The 15,873-nt window shown below is 40.9% G+C and overlaps 1 protein-coding gene across 1 annotated transcript in view; it reads right to left on the reverse strand.

Annotated features, from left to right (window-relative positions):
• The window catches only part of LOC140949152 (uncharacterized), a 10,583-nt gene extending 4,885 nt beyond the window's left edge, over positions 1 to 5,698 (reverse strand). The window contains exon 1 of the mRNA XM_073398383.1: positions 1 to 5,698. This exon is cut by the window's left edge and continues 592 nt beyond it. Coding sequence (XP_073254484.1) covers positions 1 to 5,698 — 5,698 coding nt within the window.
• Between the last annotated feature and the right edge of the window lie 10,175 nt (positions 5,699 to 15,873).

Raw genomic sequence — 15,873 nt, forward strand, 5'->3', positions numbered from 1 at the left:
AACGAATTTCTCTGACTGGTCCTCTTCTACAGATGAACCGTCTCAATGCTTGAATAAAGGAATCAGTTTCCAAGGTGTCTGCAACTTCTATGTGTACAGCCCTACTTGCAAAACAAGTAAACAATGCTCCGTATCTCTTGACGACAGACCTTCCTCGTTGTACGTGCCAAGGGCCAAAGAAATCGACTCCGCAGTAGGTGAAAGGCGGTGCTGGCTCCACGCGCGACTTCGGCAAGTCAGCCATCTTCTGCTCTCCCACGGTACCTCGAAGGTACCGACATGTTACGCATTTGGAAATAAACTGCCTGACCATCGAATTTCCACCGACGATCCAATAGCCACTAGCACGAAGTTCATTCAACGTAATTCCTCTTCCGCTATGGTGTGTTCTTTCGTGCGCGTAGCTGATAACCAGTGCGGTAATGTGGCTTGACTTTGGTAAGATGACAGGGTTTTTGAGTGACTCCGATAGTGTTGCCTTCCGTATTCGCCCGCCAACTCTCATGACACCATCACTGTCTAGGAAGGGGTCTAACGTTCGAAGCGTACTGGTTTTCTTCAGCACAGCCTTCTTCTCCTTTTCCACTTCCCGGCGACCGTACTTAGCGTTCGCTTGAACGATTTGGAGACTTCTTATTTCCGATGGAAATGCTTGTCTTTGTACTTGTTTTATGATCTCCACTTCTGCTTCCTGTAAGTTGGCGACGTTAAGTCCTGCACTTGCAGGGGTATTACTGACACACCTTTGTTCTTGTGATCCAGCACTGGACTCCTTCCCTTTAGACATGACCTTTTCTCTGAGCTTCCTCTTGTACTTTAGGCATAGTGCGACAGCTACCTTCGCTTTGTGCCAGCTTGAGAACCTGAGAAGTCTCTCAACTATGACGTCACTCTCTTTCACTACACATGTGTTAACCTTAGTGCTCTTCACTTCGGGGGAATCTGAGTCCACAGTGTCTTTGTATGACCTTTCTTTCAGCCAACTGCATGTAGGTTTTCTAAGGAAGTCAGGGCCTTGAATCCATTGTGATTTCTCAACAAAGTCTGTAGGTGACATACCCCTTGAACCTTCGTCTGCAGTATTTGAAGTAGTTTCGACGTAATGCCACTGTGAGGGGGTGGTGTGATCATGAATGAGTTGAACACGGTTGGCAACATAGACATGAGACCGACTGGATTCGTTACTTATAAAGCCTAGGACGACTTTACTGTCCGTCCAATAGTGATCCTCAATGTTCTCATACTCTAGCTCATCCTTTAGAACATCACCAATCTTGACAGAGACTGAGGCTGCAGCTAACTCTAACCTTGGAATGCTGACGGTCTTTTTTGGCGTCACTCGCGCCTTTCCCATAACAAAAGAGACATGTACTTTGCCATGTTCGTCTTCGAGCCTTAAATACGAGCATTGACCGTAACCACACGTCGAAGCGTCAGACATACAGTGGAGTTGCGTGGACACAATCTTTCCAAACTCCAAGGGTTTAAAGCTTCTTGGTACTTTCAAACTTTCAAGTAGGTACAGCTCATTTCGCCATCTTTCCCATCTGCTGCGGGTGGCATCGTCGACTGGCTCATCCCAGCTATTAGTGTGACAGATGTCCTGCAAAATTTTCTTTCCGACGAGTACTACAGGAGCGATGAAACCCAAGGGATCATAAATCGAGTTGATGGTCGATAGGATGCCTCTCCGCGTGCAAGGCTTATCCTTAAGTTCAATCCTGAAGTTGAACGTGTCAGACTCAATACACCAAATAACTCCTAACGCTCTTTCTATGGGTAACTTGTCCTGGCCAAGTGTGAGGTTCTTCACCTGTTCTGCTCTGTGTTCTTGAGGGATTGAGCTGATGATACGCTCTGTGTTCCCCACAAACTTGATTAAGTTAAATCCACCATTTTGGCAAACTGCTTTGGTATCCTTTGCTAGCTTAATAGTCTCATCTTCGGTGCTCGCCGATTTGAGAACGTCGTCCACATAAAAGTTCCTTCTAAGGGTGTTGGCTGCTTCTGACCCATATTCATCTTCGTTGTCGTCAGCAGTGCGTTTAAGTGCATAATTAGCGCATGCAGGGGATGATACTGCACCGAACAAATGCACTGTCATGCAATACTCTTCGGCCTCCTTCTGTAAATCTCCGTTTGGCCACCATAGAAACCTGAGAAAACTTTGATCTTCCTTCCTTACTCTTACTTGAAAGAACATTTTTTCAATGTCTGCCATAAAAGCATACTTTTCTTGCCGGAACCTGGTAAGAACACCGACTAAGTTACTGCTGAGATCTGGTCCCTGGAGCAATTTGTCATTCAAGGAGTGTCCTTCGAATGAGGCCGAGCAATCAAACACCACGCGTATTTTCGTTGGCTTTTGCGGGTGATAAATTCCGTGATGCGGCAGGTACCAGGTTCTGCCCAACTGATCTTTAAGATCGTCATCCACCTTCCGAGCGTACCCTTTCGAAATGATATCAGACATAAAGCTGCAGTAATCCGTGTAATACTTGTTATCAGACATTAGACGTTTCTTGAGGCTGTTCAGGCGCTTCTCAGCTTGAGCATAGTTGTTTGGGAGCTCAGTGTTCTTATGTTTGAAAGGGAGGGGCATTTCATAGTGCAAGTCCTCGAGATGAACGATACCAGTTTCCACAGTCTCGTAGAACTTGATGTCTTCGCGCGACATTGATATTCCCTTTTCCTTTTCGGAGAAGTCAAGTTCAAACATTCGTTCAACTGCCTGCGGTGTTATCTGTTCCTTAACCGTCCTTTGAGAGACTAAATATCCTCGCGGGGATGAGGTGTCTTGCTGATTAAGATGAATTCTGTTGCACGTTAAAATGCTACTCTGACAGGGAGTATAGAGAGGACCGTTTATGTACCATCCGAGCAGTGACCGTACAGCATATGGATCTGATTCTCCACCGTAAACAATTTCTCTTGGTCGTAAGGCACTTGGACAGTTCAATCCGATAAGAAGACCCACTTCAACATCTTCCATGTAGGGGGAAAGTTCGGCACTAACATCCTTCAAATGAGACATCCTACTGATTACATCAGGTCGTGGTATTTCACTGCGGTCCGCTGGAATGATGTTTCGCGTGAAAGTTCTGGGCAACTCTAACCTTGCACTCTCGTCCTTGACATTAGCTACGACTAATCCTTCAATGGCCTTCGACGTTACGCTGTGTGTTCCATGGATTGTAGTAAGAGTGAGGTCAGTGCTACTTCCTTCAACGCCAAGAGCCTTAGCTGCGCTTTCATTCACAAACGTTCCACCGCTGGCATTGTCCAGTAAAGCATAAACTCGTATTTTCTTCGCTGGATTACTCTTATGAAACAACCAGACTAGCAATATACCCATGTTAACCGGCACATCTCCAGCTTCAGTTATGTTGCAGATGGCAGTGTGATTGCTACTAACTCGAGGTCTATCTTGAGGTTGGTTCTTGTCACCTTTGTCGTTCGATTTCTTAATTCCATCAGGGTTGTGTAGTGACGTTGGATGCTGCTTGTTGCACGTCCTGCACGTTTGTCTTTCCTTGCAATGCTTTGCAATGTGCTGGTCGCTAAAGCAGCCGAAGCACAGTTTCTTCTCTAGTACAAAGTCTCGACGATCACTCAGAGATTTCTTCAAAAACTGTTCACACTCGTTTAAGTTATGAGGCTTCTTGCATAAAGAGCATACAACAGACTGTTGATTGCTAGCTTCCTGATTTACACCAGTAGCAAGGTTTGTCCCTTTTCCCCTTTTTAGGGGCTTTCTTGTAAACTTAAGATGAGTGCCTCTGTCTTTTTCATCATGATTTGGCTTGCTAACATATTGCTCTGAAAACACAGGATCTGTGGCAAGATCAGCTTGTTCGCGCACGAATTGAGAGAACTCTTCGAAGTCGGCTATTCTTCCCTTTGCACTTTTTGTCCTATTGTTCCTTTCAGTCCATTTGGTTCGCAGGTACTTAGGTAACTTTTCCCACAGTTGACGCAGTACATGAGCAGTGTTTAAATCATCCATATGAGACATGCCTTTCATAGCAGACTTAGCTTGATCCAGGGCAATAGAGAAATCTTGGAGGGCTAAACCATCGTTTGGTCTGATTGGTGGCCAAGAAGACAATTTCGTGATGTGGGCATTAGCTATCTTGAAAGGATCACCGAATTGTCTCTTTAAAAGTCTCTTAGCTTCTTCATAGGATCCTTCCATTTTCCTTTGTAGACAACCGTTTATAATTTCTTTTGCTTTACCTGACGTGTATTGACCCAGAAAATATAATCTCTCATTGGAATCTTCAACCTTTGATTCGATTAATGACTCAAAGGCAGTCATGAATAATGGATACTCCATAGCATCACCATAAAACATAGGAGGCTCGTTCGATGGCAAAAGACTCCTTGCTTGCTGGTTGACAATAGTCTGAGACAACTCAGTTTGTTTTCGTTGAATTTCCACAATGTCTTGGAAAGTATTGTCTTTGACTGACAAACTTGTCGAACAGCCTTGTGGTGGTGATGGTGGCAGACACCATACCTGATCAGGAGCAGTATACGTAACAGCAGGAGTCGTTGCTAAAGATGGGTATGATGAAGAATGTACACTCGAGGGGTGTTCATGGGGTTTTGCTGCATAAGCCGTAGTCTCTTCCTTACTCCGTAATGCACCAGTATTTATCGGTGTTGTGTAAATGGGTCCTTTCTGAGGTACCGTAAATGCACTAAGAGGACTAGCTTGTAAAGGCTGTTGATACCCTGTAACGCCTAAAGAACTTACAAGTTGTTGCTGCGAAGTTGGTTTCAAACCAGCGGAGTTAACTGATTGTATTGTACAAATCGGAGGACTTTGTGTATGAACAGGTGCAAAAGTTGACTCTTCATTCTTCATTTCTTCGTAAATCCTTTCTTCTTCCCTTGCTTGAGCTAAACTCTGTTTTAGCTCTAAATGTTCAGCTGCCATTTTAAGCGCTTGCTTTTCCTTCAGAAACGATGCTTCAATTTCCAATGCTGCAACCTTAGTTTTTGCTTCTATCAACTTAGCTTTAGATGAAATTGAAGATGAGGTGGACCGTTTAGAGTGATTTGATTTTCTTGTGCGATGAGACCCACTAGAGATAACAGAGTTTACTTCATTTGACTGATGCCTTTTCGCCTTGGACAAATATTCAATGACAGACTGTTTAAATTTAAAGACATCTTCATCGTGAGCATCGTACCATGAATTGGCATTAACAATAACAGTTTCATCTTCTAACGCGTCAACATAATTATCCTGAGCATCTTGCAGTTTAACAAGCAAATTGTTAAGACCTTCCATTTCAACTGACACAAATTCATAATTCTTAAGATCAGCAAGTAGCGGTTTCATTTTGTTTATCTGTCTAGTTACGTGACGTAACGCCACAGTTCTATGATCCTTTAACCTTTGTAGCTCGTGTTGTTTACCTTTATCCGTTGGAATTTTTCTCCTTTCGCCCACTCCTAGCGCTTCAGCATCACTGACCGTAGATTTTACTCCCATATTCAGCGAACCTTGAACCTTTACTGAATCAGGAAGTTCCGTTTCTGATGCTGCATCCGTTGGCTGAGTGTTAAGCGGCGATATAACACGAAACAGTTCCGTATCCATTGTTGGGGAGTGCGAACGCGAAACTTGCAAGCTCAGCAAATTGTCATCCTCAAAATAAGCCGCAAATTCCTTGCCTTCACCTTCCATGACCGTAAATATCCCCAGAACCGTAAAACCAGGTCAAAACTATAGATAAATAGAAGCACCACCGTAACTTTTATAATCCTTGTAAATCCATAAAGTCCATGAGGTCGTGAAATAACTGTGGCTGTGAATGGCGGCACATGATAGCCGTGGCGATGAACATAACAACAAAACGTTTAATCATACACGAGGCTGAATCAACTCACAAGTATCATCACAAACATCCGTTAGAAAGCTTTAGAAATCCGTAGCACGACAAAGAAAAACTGAAACAAACGACTTACAAAACACTTGGGAAACTTGAAGAAAACCTTAGTGAAAACTTCAGGTTATTTCACGGTGGCCTCGTGTCCGCCAATGCCGAGGCCCCGTGCGCATGCTCCTAATAAACAAGGGGGTAAGCCCGCTGGTCAGGATACCAGCGGTTACAATATAAAAGGATTGTTGACACTTACTTCGTCACGCTATCCTCTCTGGTAGCCATGTTGGATCGCTGCTTGTGAGGAATGCACCCAGAATCCTTTGCACACAGTCTCCTCGTGAGCGCTTTGTTTTTGAAAATTCTCGCGGGGTTTCCCGGGGGTATTTTAGGTCAGGCAAATTTGAGGTAAAGTCCCTGGGGGTCTGGGCATAAAATCATCGCAAAGCTGCAGTAATTCCCCCGCTATTGCCCGACAAAGTCCCCGAATGTCGCGGGGGTGGGGGGGCGGAGGAAACAAATGACTAGTGCATAAAGTTGAAGCGTGAAGTCTCTCGGATAGGAAAAAGGTTCAAGATTGCGATTATGTTTTCGGGTCGACGACGACGTTCCAGAGAAGAAAGGAATGGATTTGTGAAGGCAGATGTCGTCAAGTAAGTGTTCGTTTACATGTATTTGCGGGATTTTTTTGCCCTTAAACCCTTCCACGACTACAGTTTATGCTCGGTCTGCATTTTACCCCAGCCTGCGTTTTACTCTTAGTCTGCAGTCTGCATTTTACACTCAGTCTGCATTTTACCCCTGGTCGGCAGTCTGCAGTCTGCAGTCCGCAGTCTGCGTCTTACACTGACCGTTTACAGAAATTCGCCGACAATCAAATTCTGTACTGACTTATTCCCTACTCACAGATGTCCTTCCGTTATAAAGTTTCAAATAAGACTAGAATGCGCGAGTGTGAATCGATCAAACGTCCTTTTAATTTCTAAGGCTTACTTTCCGGCAAATAAAATGAACTGTATGTAAAAAGGGAAAGAGAAATAGCGAAAAATTCAACTTCTAATTAAATCTTTTCTTATGGTTTAGAATAAACTATTCTCGAAACTGAGAATGTTTTGATCAAAGCTGTGTAAATCGAGCTGAAACTGTGCATGGAATCTTGCGTTTCCCGTATTTATCTCACCTATTGTATGAGATATGTGTGAAAATCTTTATTATGAATCGGTATATTTCAAAGAGCTACACAACCAGCAAGAATACTATTGATCGACAATATACAGAACGGGGGCAGCTGTAGTGTCAACCAGGGCTCGAAATTAGCACTCGCAAACTCGCGAAATGCGAGTGGTTTTTTGAAGCTGCGAGTCTAAAAAATATCCTCTAGCAAACATTTGCGAGTACCGGTATTTTTCCAGTAGAATTTCGATTAAAAAAATAAACGCTGTTGGAGAATTTTGTGGCAAAAAACCACGAAAACATTGAGTATTACGAGAAAGAATGCAGGTTTCATGTCAGTCACTGGTCAGCGGTTTTATGTATAACCTATGCTCAATTTAGCTGCGCGTTTGCGTTCTTCGTGGGTGAGCACAGAGTTGATTTGGTGATTTTCATCTTTGTAAGGTTTTCAGCTTTTGTTTGAAGATATGTCTAAAATAACCGCATTTTTTAAGAGGCCCTCGACCTCGATTTTTACACCCACTGAGTCTATGGCAGAGAATCAGCCAGGAGGATGTAGAAAGGAATAACTATTCCAACATCATGAAGGTTATCCATTTAACATCAGTATATCCCTTGGCTAATGCCTCATGTGAACGAGGATTTTCCACAATGAAAAGGGTCAAGTCAGACTGGCGTTGTACACTGGGGAACGATACCATGGACATGCTGATGAGAGTAAAAATTGAGGGGCCAAAGAAACAAGCTGATTATCACCCAAGGGCTGCAGTAAATAGGTGGTGGATGTCAGGACAGCGGCAAAGGAGACCACAAAATTAACGCTTTGATACACATTTTTTTCAATTTATTTTTAATTTTCAGATCGCTGAAATTAATCTTTACATTGGTTTAGTCCTCAAAGGGAAAATGGCTGCATTGAAATATAGCTAGTGAGATTCCTACTTTTGCTAGTAAAGAAAAATCTTACTAGCAAAACTTTGCTAGTGGACTAAAAAGTTAAGTTCGAGCCCTGTCAACTATTACTAGTTATGGATAATTGCGGTTTCACCATGCCAGACATGTGGAACCAGTTTTAAGAAATATGTTGGCAGCCCGCGGCATTGCCTTGATTTATCAACCTCCTTACCATCCCCAATATAATACCTGCAAACATTGTTTCAGACAATTGAAGGGATGGCTTCGAAGGCACTCTAAGTTTGCCGAAGTTCACACAGATATTGCTATTTTCCAAGGTCTTAGCACAATCACTCCTGGAATGTCGCGGAATTTCTTCAGACATTGTGATTACTTCGATTAGTAATTACTAGTTTCCGTTAATTTGTAATCCTAAAAAAGTTTTGTAAAAATGTACTACTGAACAAATGTTACCAGAGGACCGGACAAAAAAGGTATCCGGTAAAAGTTTGGAACGGGTATTTTCATGTGTATACAGGTTTCAATTTCGTGTTTTTGAACTTTCTATTTACATAGCTATACTGTAAACAATCGACTTGATCCGAGATAAGAAGTTTTAGTTGAAGCCTACTCGTAAATTGGTTCGCAGCGAGTGTTTCAAAAATAAAATAACTTTTATCATTTATTTTGTCCTTGAAGGTTTCCTTCCAATTCGATAAATCTGCCATTATTTATGCAGTTCAATTTCCCACTCACATCAAAAGCAATTCGTAACTTGCGAACCTTCGAACTGTCACGTGAAATTCATCTCTTCGTTCTCAAGTTCGCAATTTGATTGACAACTGCGTAATGAAATTGCCAAGTTCGTGGTGAACTTCGGGAAATTGAAATGAACTTCGGAAACCGTTCGTCAAACGTTTTGTGAAACGCTCTGTAATTTGTCTTATCTTGCGATAAATTGGCATACAAATCTTTATAAGTTGGCTTCGAGAAGGCTCTGGTGATTCTGGGTCTCCTGTGTCCACGCCGGTCTTCGTAAACTTATGGACCCTGGAAACCAGGCTGGAGCTAATTAAACGCTTCAACGCTTTTCATCTAGCATTCTTTTATCCAGACTCCCTAGGCCAGTTTAGTTCTAAATTCTATTATTTGTGCGGCTAATCATCATTTGAGTCTTCTGGTGACTATCGCGCCCAGCACCCTAAGTGGACTGATGACAGTGGCATTGGACTTAACTTAGAACATTGGTATGTCAAATACTATTCTGTCCTTTTAGAATTGTGCATATTTTTTTTGGCCATTTAAATGGCCAATAGAAGTTAAGTTCTCTCTGAATCGAAGTAATTCAATTAATGCACTGTTGATCACGCGATTGTTGACAACTTGCTTCGACTTCATTTCTAGCAATTTGTTGCGAGAGGTATCTCAGTTCTTGGTTGATTGGTACTTTTCCAAGTGTCACTTTTTCAAGTTCATCATTTGAGTGAATGGTTCTGTATTTCACTGTTTGTCACTTGAGCTGGGGATATGTTTTAAGTTTGAATGCGGAAGTACGTGTGGAATCCGCAATCAAATTAAGCGTATTTTTAGTTTATCCATGTTAATTTGTACCTTAGGGTTATTATTCGAATTCTTGCGCTTATATGTGGTTTGGTAGTAACTATCACATGTAGTAGTTATGTTCAGAGCAGATTTTACATAGCCGATGCAGCTAAAGTATCATTAATTCACGGAACACACGCGTCTTTCACTTTCGCCATAGTTTTCATTTGGGCGAGTCTCACGCGAGCCGTGTAAAAGAATTTTTTAAGAAAATCAGTCATCCATCGACACGAGCAGTCATGGACAAAAGGGAAAGATCATTTATTTGAATGTTTTTATATTTCTGTATTTAACAAATTCCATTGTAACAAGCGCCTTTTTTTACGATGAAAACAAAAAAGTTGTTCCAAAGTTCAGTGAAAAACTTCAAGTCAACATTACTGAATACTTCAGATAGAGAACTGAATGCTTTGCCAGTTCATTCTTTATTTAAGGAGGCACCGAAGCGGTAAACAAAACCAACATTACCATTGTTCAAAACAAGTTCCTGCATTCCATAAAGAAGAAATGATAGAGCATCCAAGTTGTAGAAATTTCGCCCCTTTCAATCATCGTAAAAACAAAGCAGTTCTCCAAAAACGTTCTTTTCTTTCTTCCACCAGATCATTTTGATTTAATAATATTTTTCATCTCTACCATGGAAGCCTAAGTATGCTTGCTGGGTTAAATCGCAATTAGTATGATAAGAGTAATAGACAGTTAGTTTCGACCTCAAACCATTTCTCTCGGAGTTCCACAGTAGTTTCGGCAGATATTTTTCAAGAAGCATTCGGCATCCATCCCTTTACAGATATTCTAATCTTGTTGTAAGCTTTGTTCTTCAGTTAAATCGGCTTTGCAATTGTGTTAGTCATTTTGTCGCTCTCTTTCCTGCCTCTTAGAGCGTCACTACTCAAAAGATTCCATGAAAATCACCAAAAATTGCCTTTAAAAGGGTGACTGTTTGTTCTGAGAATTTTACGAAGTAATTTGGAGGACTAACTTCAGTTATATTTGTCTCTATCCTTGAACCTTCTACAGCGCGTTAACTGTAACATGATCTTTGATATCGATTAAAATTTCTATAGGTTAGCCATGGTAGCAAGTTTTGTTGTCTAAATTCAATTTTCCGAACATTATGCGCCAGGGAGAATGGTCATGTACAGTCTTTTTTATGAAGCGTTGAACCCTGAAGTCAGTACTGTATTTCATAAGTAGATGGAGTATGGGGTCTGGGCAGGGGGGGGGGGGGGGGGGAGGTGTCTCCAAGGAAATCTGTGGTACAGTCCGCCTGCCAGTATGACGTCACGTCTCGCGTCAGTGACTTTCAAAATGGCGAGCAAAGTGTTCATCGAAGAGACGGACAAAAATTTCGATTTTATCACGGAAATACCGTTCCAATTTCTTGGATTTGGCGATTTTAAGGTTTCTGTTGTCATAGAAAACTAGATTTAAGTACTTTTTTGGAATGAAATTTCCAGTGATGCAATGAATTTTAAAGATTCCTTTCTATCGTCGAGCAAATTTTACGGGCAATCATACCGACCGGTCACACTTTAGAGAGGCCAGTGCACAGCAAGATTGAGGAGTTTTGACACAGCAATAGAAGGTTCATCAAAGGATGTATTATACTTTACATTGTGCGTATTTTCAGCTCTTCAGAGCAAGTGAAACCCTGTATCATTCCTCTCAAAGTACGCTTAGCTGAATAAACATTCACACTTCATAACATTTCACTTCGTTTATTACGATCAGTCAACACCTTGAATCCAAAGTTAAAATTCAAAACGATCCTAATAAACAAATCACAATTACTGCTGAAAGCTCTGTACCTTGAAGCCGCTATAAATTTCCTAAGGTTTGCAGCAAAACACTGCTCGATAGCTCAACTCTTCGGCGGTTCTTATCAGCTATACGGAATATGTTGCATACTCCAAACTCTGCAGAGGGAAATTGTTTCACAGAAAAAGAAAACCACACACTATGTCTGAAAAGCGACATAAATCAATAAATTTGCGAATTACCAAAATACAATAGTGGGAAACAGTCCCGCCTTCGACCGCCATGCTCTTGTTTCTTCTCAAGACCGTTGATCTATGGTATTTGACGTAATGCGCATGATCAGTACACAAATCCGCTGGCAAGACCCTTGCTGATCGCTTTGCAAGTTGTGAGAACATCGTTTAAGAGAATGTATGGGTAGTAGCTCCCCCCCCCCCCTTGTGACAGGTATTTGTGAGAGACTGTGAGCATTGAATCTTGTTGCCTTATCACATTTTAATACTGTATTGGGCATACACCTGTAATTCTGTAATTAAATCCCGAAAACCAATAAAAGGTTTCGTTTAATTATTTTTGGGGGGCAAACCCAGTGGAGATTTTAGGGTAAAAATAATTAACAATTAATGTATGAGGCTGAGTATCTTATTTATGAAGAATTATGGAGATCGAGGAGGGTGTTATCCGTCGAGGCCGTAGGCCGAGGCGGATATATGATACGAAATATGATACGAAAGCCGAATTCAATAATTGTTTTATTATTCATTCAAAATAATTCCTAGTTTAAAAACATGGCTAAAAAATGCTTACCTCCATCGATCCATCGATGTTATGTTCATCTTTGATAGTGCACGTTTAGGTTTGTCCAGCTCCGCAATTATTCTCCAAATAGCAGATTTCGCACTTCGAGTTGTCTTCTTGCTGTTCTTGCCGTGTTTTTAGCAATTTGTTCGTCTAGTTCTTACTCTTGAAACGAGTGAAACGTCCGCCATTTTTTGTTTCCACAACCTAAACAACTCAACCTCGTCCCCAGGTCTTCTCGGTTAACGGTGCCTTAACCTGCACGAACGCTGCATTTTTGACGTCATTTCCTCGTCAAACACAAAATTCTTCCAAATTTGGTCATCAGTAACTGGTTATGGTGAATTATGCGTGCACTTTTAGCCAATCAGAATCGGGGAAATATTTTGAATGAATAATAATGATAAACCGGGTTCGACTCCCGGCGACGCTGCTTTCTGTTTCTTTGTACCGTTTTTTTTTTTTTCCTGTTTGGTCTATTTTTTTTAACACTATTTTTCCTTTTGGCCTTTTTTTCTTTATTGTTACTGCGGACCCTGCTGGTCATGCGCTTGGATCAATATATATTTTAAGCTTAAGTCCGGAGTTTTATTTTGGAAAAGGGATTTCAAAAGCTCTTGATCTGCATACTGGCCAAGCTTACGACCAGATAAAAATCACAAGCTGTCAAGACATGTCCCTCCTCTGAAACAGCTGAATTTTTTTCAGTGTTAGTTGACATAATGACAAACACACACAGTACACCACAAACTGTACTAATTTACAGCCAACACCCACCAATGACCCACTGGCGAAAGTTAAACTTGCCTTTTGTACATCGTCCTAATCATCAATATTATTAACCTAAAATCTCCACTGGGTTTACCCCAAAAAATAATTAAGCGAAACCCTTTATTCGTTTTCGGGATTTAATTACAGAATTACAGGAGTATGCCCAATACAGTATTAAAATGCGGTAAAGCAACAAGATTCAATGCTCACAGTCTCTCACAAATACCTGTCATATATATAGCTTCCCCTTTCAACGCTACAGCTAAGCGAACTTTGAGAGGAATGATACAGGGTTTCACTAGCTCTGAAGAGCTGAAAATACGCACAATGTAAAGTATAATACATCCTTTGATGAATCTCCTATTGCTGTGTCTAAACTCCTCAATCTTGTTGTGCACTGGCCCTCAAAAGTGTGACCGGTCAGTATGATTGCCCGTAAAATTTGCTCGACGATAGAAAGGAATCTTTAAAATTCATTACAACACTGGACATTTCATTCCAAAAAAGTACTTAAATCTAGTTTTGTATGACAATAGAAACCTTAAATCTCCAAATCCAAGAAATCGGAACGGTATTTCGTGATAAAATCGAAATTTTATCCGCCTCTTCGATGAACACTTTGCTCGCCATTTTGAAAGTCACTGACGCGAGACGTGACGTCATACTGGCAGGCGGACTGTACCACAGATTTCCTTGGAGACACCTTCCGCCCCCCCCCCCCCCCCCTGAATGCACTGCACTGTTGATCACGCGATTTTTGACCACTTCAGCGCCTCTTCTTGATTTCTAGCAATATGTTGCGAAATGTATCTATTCTTGGTACTTTTCCAAGTGTCACTATAGTTAGTTCATCATTTGAGTGAATGGTTCTTTATTTCTCTGTTTGTCACTTGAGCTGGGGATAGTTTAAGTTTGAAAGCGGAAGTTCATGTAGAGTCCAAATAAAGCATATTTTTAGTTTGTCCATGTTAATTTGTACCTTTATAGGGTTATTATTCTTTCGCTTATTTGTGGTTTGGTAATAACTGTCACATGTAGTAGTAGTTATGTTCAGAGCAGATTTTATAACAATAGGCCATGCAGCTGAAGTTTCATTAATTGAATACACTCGTTTTTCACTTTCGCGTTAGTTTCCAATTGGGAAAGTCCCACGCGAGCCGTGTAAAAAAATTTTTCTAGAAAATCAGTCATCCATCGACAGGAGCTGTTATTGACAAAAGGGAAAGATCATTTGGATGTTTTTTTAAATTTCTGTAGTTTATAGATTCCATTGTCACAAGTGCCTTTTACGATGAAAACAATAATGTTATTCCAAAGTTAACAAACTTTAAGTCAACATTACTGACTACTTCAGATAGTGAACTGAATCCTTTTCCATGCAGTTCATTCTTTATTTAAAGACGCACTGAACGGTGAACAAAATCAAAATTACCATAAGATTGTTCAAAACAAGTTCTTGCATTTAATAAAGAACATGATAGAGCATCCAAGTTGTAGAAATTTCGCCTCTTTTAATCATCGTAAAAACAAAGCAGCTCACCAAACGTTCTTTACTTTGTTTCACCACTTCATTTTGATTTAATAATATTTTTCATCCCTACCATGGAAGCCTAAATATGCTTGCTGGGTTAAATGGCAATTGGCATAATAACAGTAATAAACATTTAGTTTGGCCCTCAGACCGTTTGTCTCGAAGTTCCACAGGTGTTTCAAAATATGAACGGCAGATAGTGTTCAAGAAGCATTCAATACCACTGATACAGTGATACACTGTGTGTTTCGTTGTTGAAATACAATCATAAAACAATCATAAACCATTCCCTTTATTAGGGACCCCGCGGGCCAAATGCAACTTTGTAAGCGGACGTACAGGGCGATTCGAAAATTATAGTTTTACCCTTGAGAGGGGAATGATGAAGATTTGATTTACAGGAATTGCATCGCGGGGAAATATGTTTGCTTTTAAATATATATTGATCAGGCTCAAAATTCATCATCACACTTCTATCATTGCGCATAAGCACATATTGCCGACATTCTAGTCCTAGCAGTATGCAGGATGTTTGGCACATGGCCTAGTTTAGTGGCCTAATAGCTCCTAAGGCCTTTTCCTAGATTAGAGACCCCGGACAAATGTTACTGCGCTGTAAGGAAAGGTAGATGAAGGGTAGATGTGGGGTCGAGGTGGGCTCGATATACAGTCGATAATGTGTAGGCGGAGGAGTAGGAGAAACAATTGAAATCTGGTGGTGGTGGTGGTGGTGGTTGTGGGAATGCAATAGAAACGTGCAAAAGGAAGAAAAGGAGAAGTAAAACATTTTTTCGTGGTAAAAAAGGTAGTTTGCCCTCGTTGTCATTAAATATGTACGATTTGCGGGCCAAGAATCAGTGAACGGGAACTGGAACAATTTGTTGCACAATGAAAGCGGCAGGAAAAAGAAATTGCATAATTACGTAACGATCGACTAAGTTATTTTTAAGTCACAGTCACCTTAGTGATTATTAAATCGATAACATGGATCAACCAATGAATACTTCTCTTAGTTTTGGTCAACAAATCCGAAAACAAGACCTTCATTGATCAAGAAAAACCTGTCCAACAGGTTAAACCACCTAAAAGTAGCACGTGAGATTCCCCGCATTTTATTTATGATTATGCATTTTATTTATTTTTCACACTACTTTCATCACGCGCTGTGTTATTAATAATAACTTGTTGTTAATCAATTGTATGCCGTGCAAATAGGCCACTTCCGTGTTCCAAAAACCCTCACTTTCAAAATGAGGCTAGGTGCACAACCTTTCTTATGAAAATGAGTTTTATTTGCATGAGAATGAAAAATGATTTCTATATCAAAGGCTGAGCACCTATCCTCGTTTTGAAACAGAGGCCCGGGGGAACTCGGAAATGGCCTATTCTCACTGCAGCGCAAGGCAAGTCAAATGGTTGTAAGTATCGTGATAAACATTCTGTGAAAAT

Source organism: Porites lutea, chromosome 9 (assembly GCF_958299795.1).
Source record: "Porites lutea chromosome 9, jaPorLute2.1, whole genome shotgun sequence".
NCBI lineage: Eukaryota > Metazoa > Cnidaria > Anthozoa > Scleractinia > Poritidae > Porites > Porites lutea.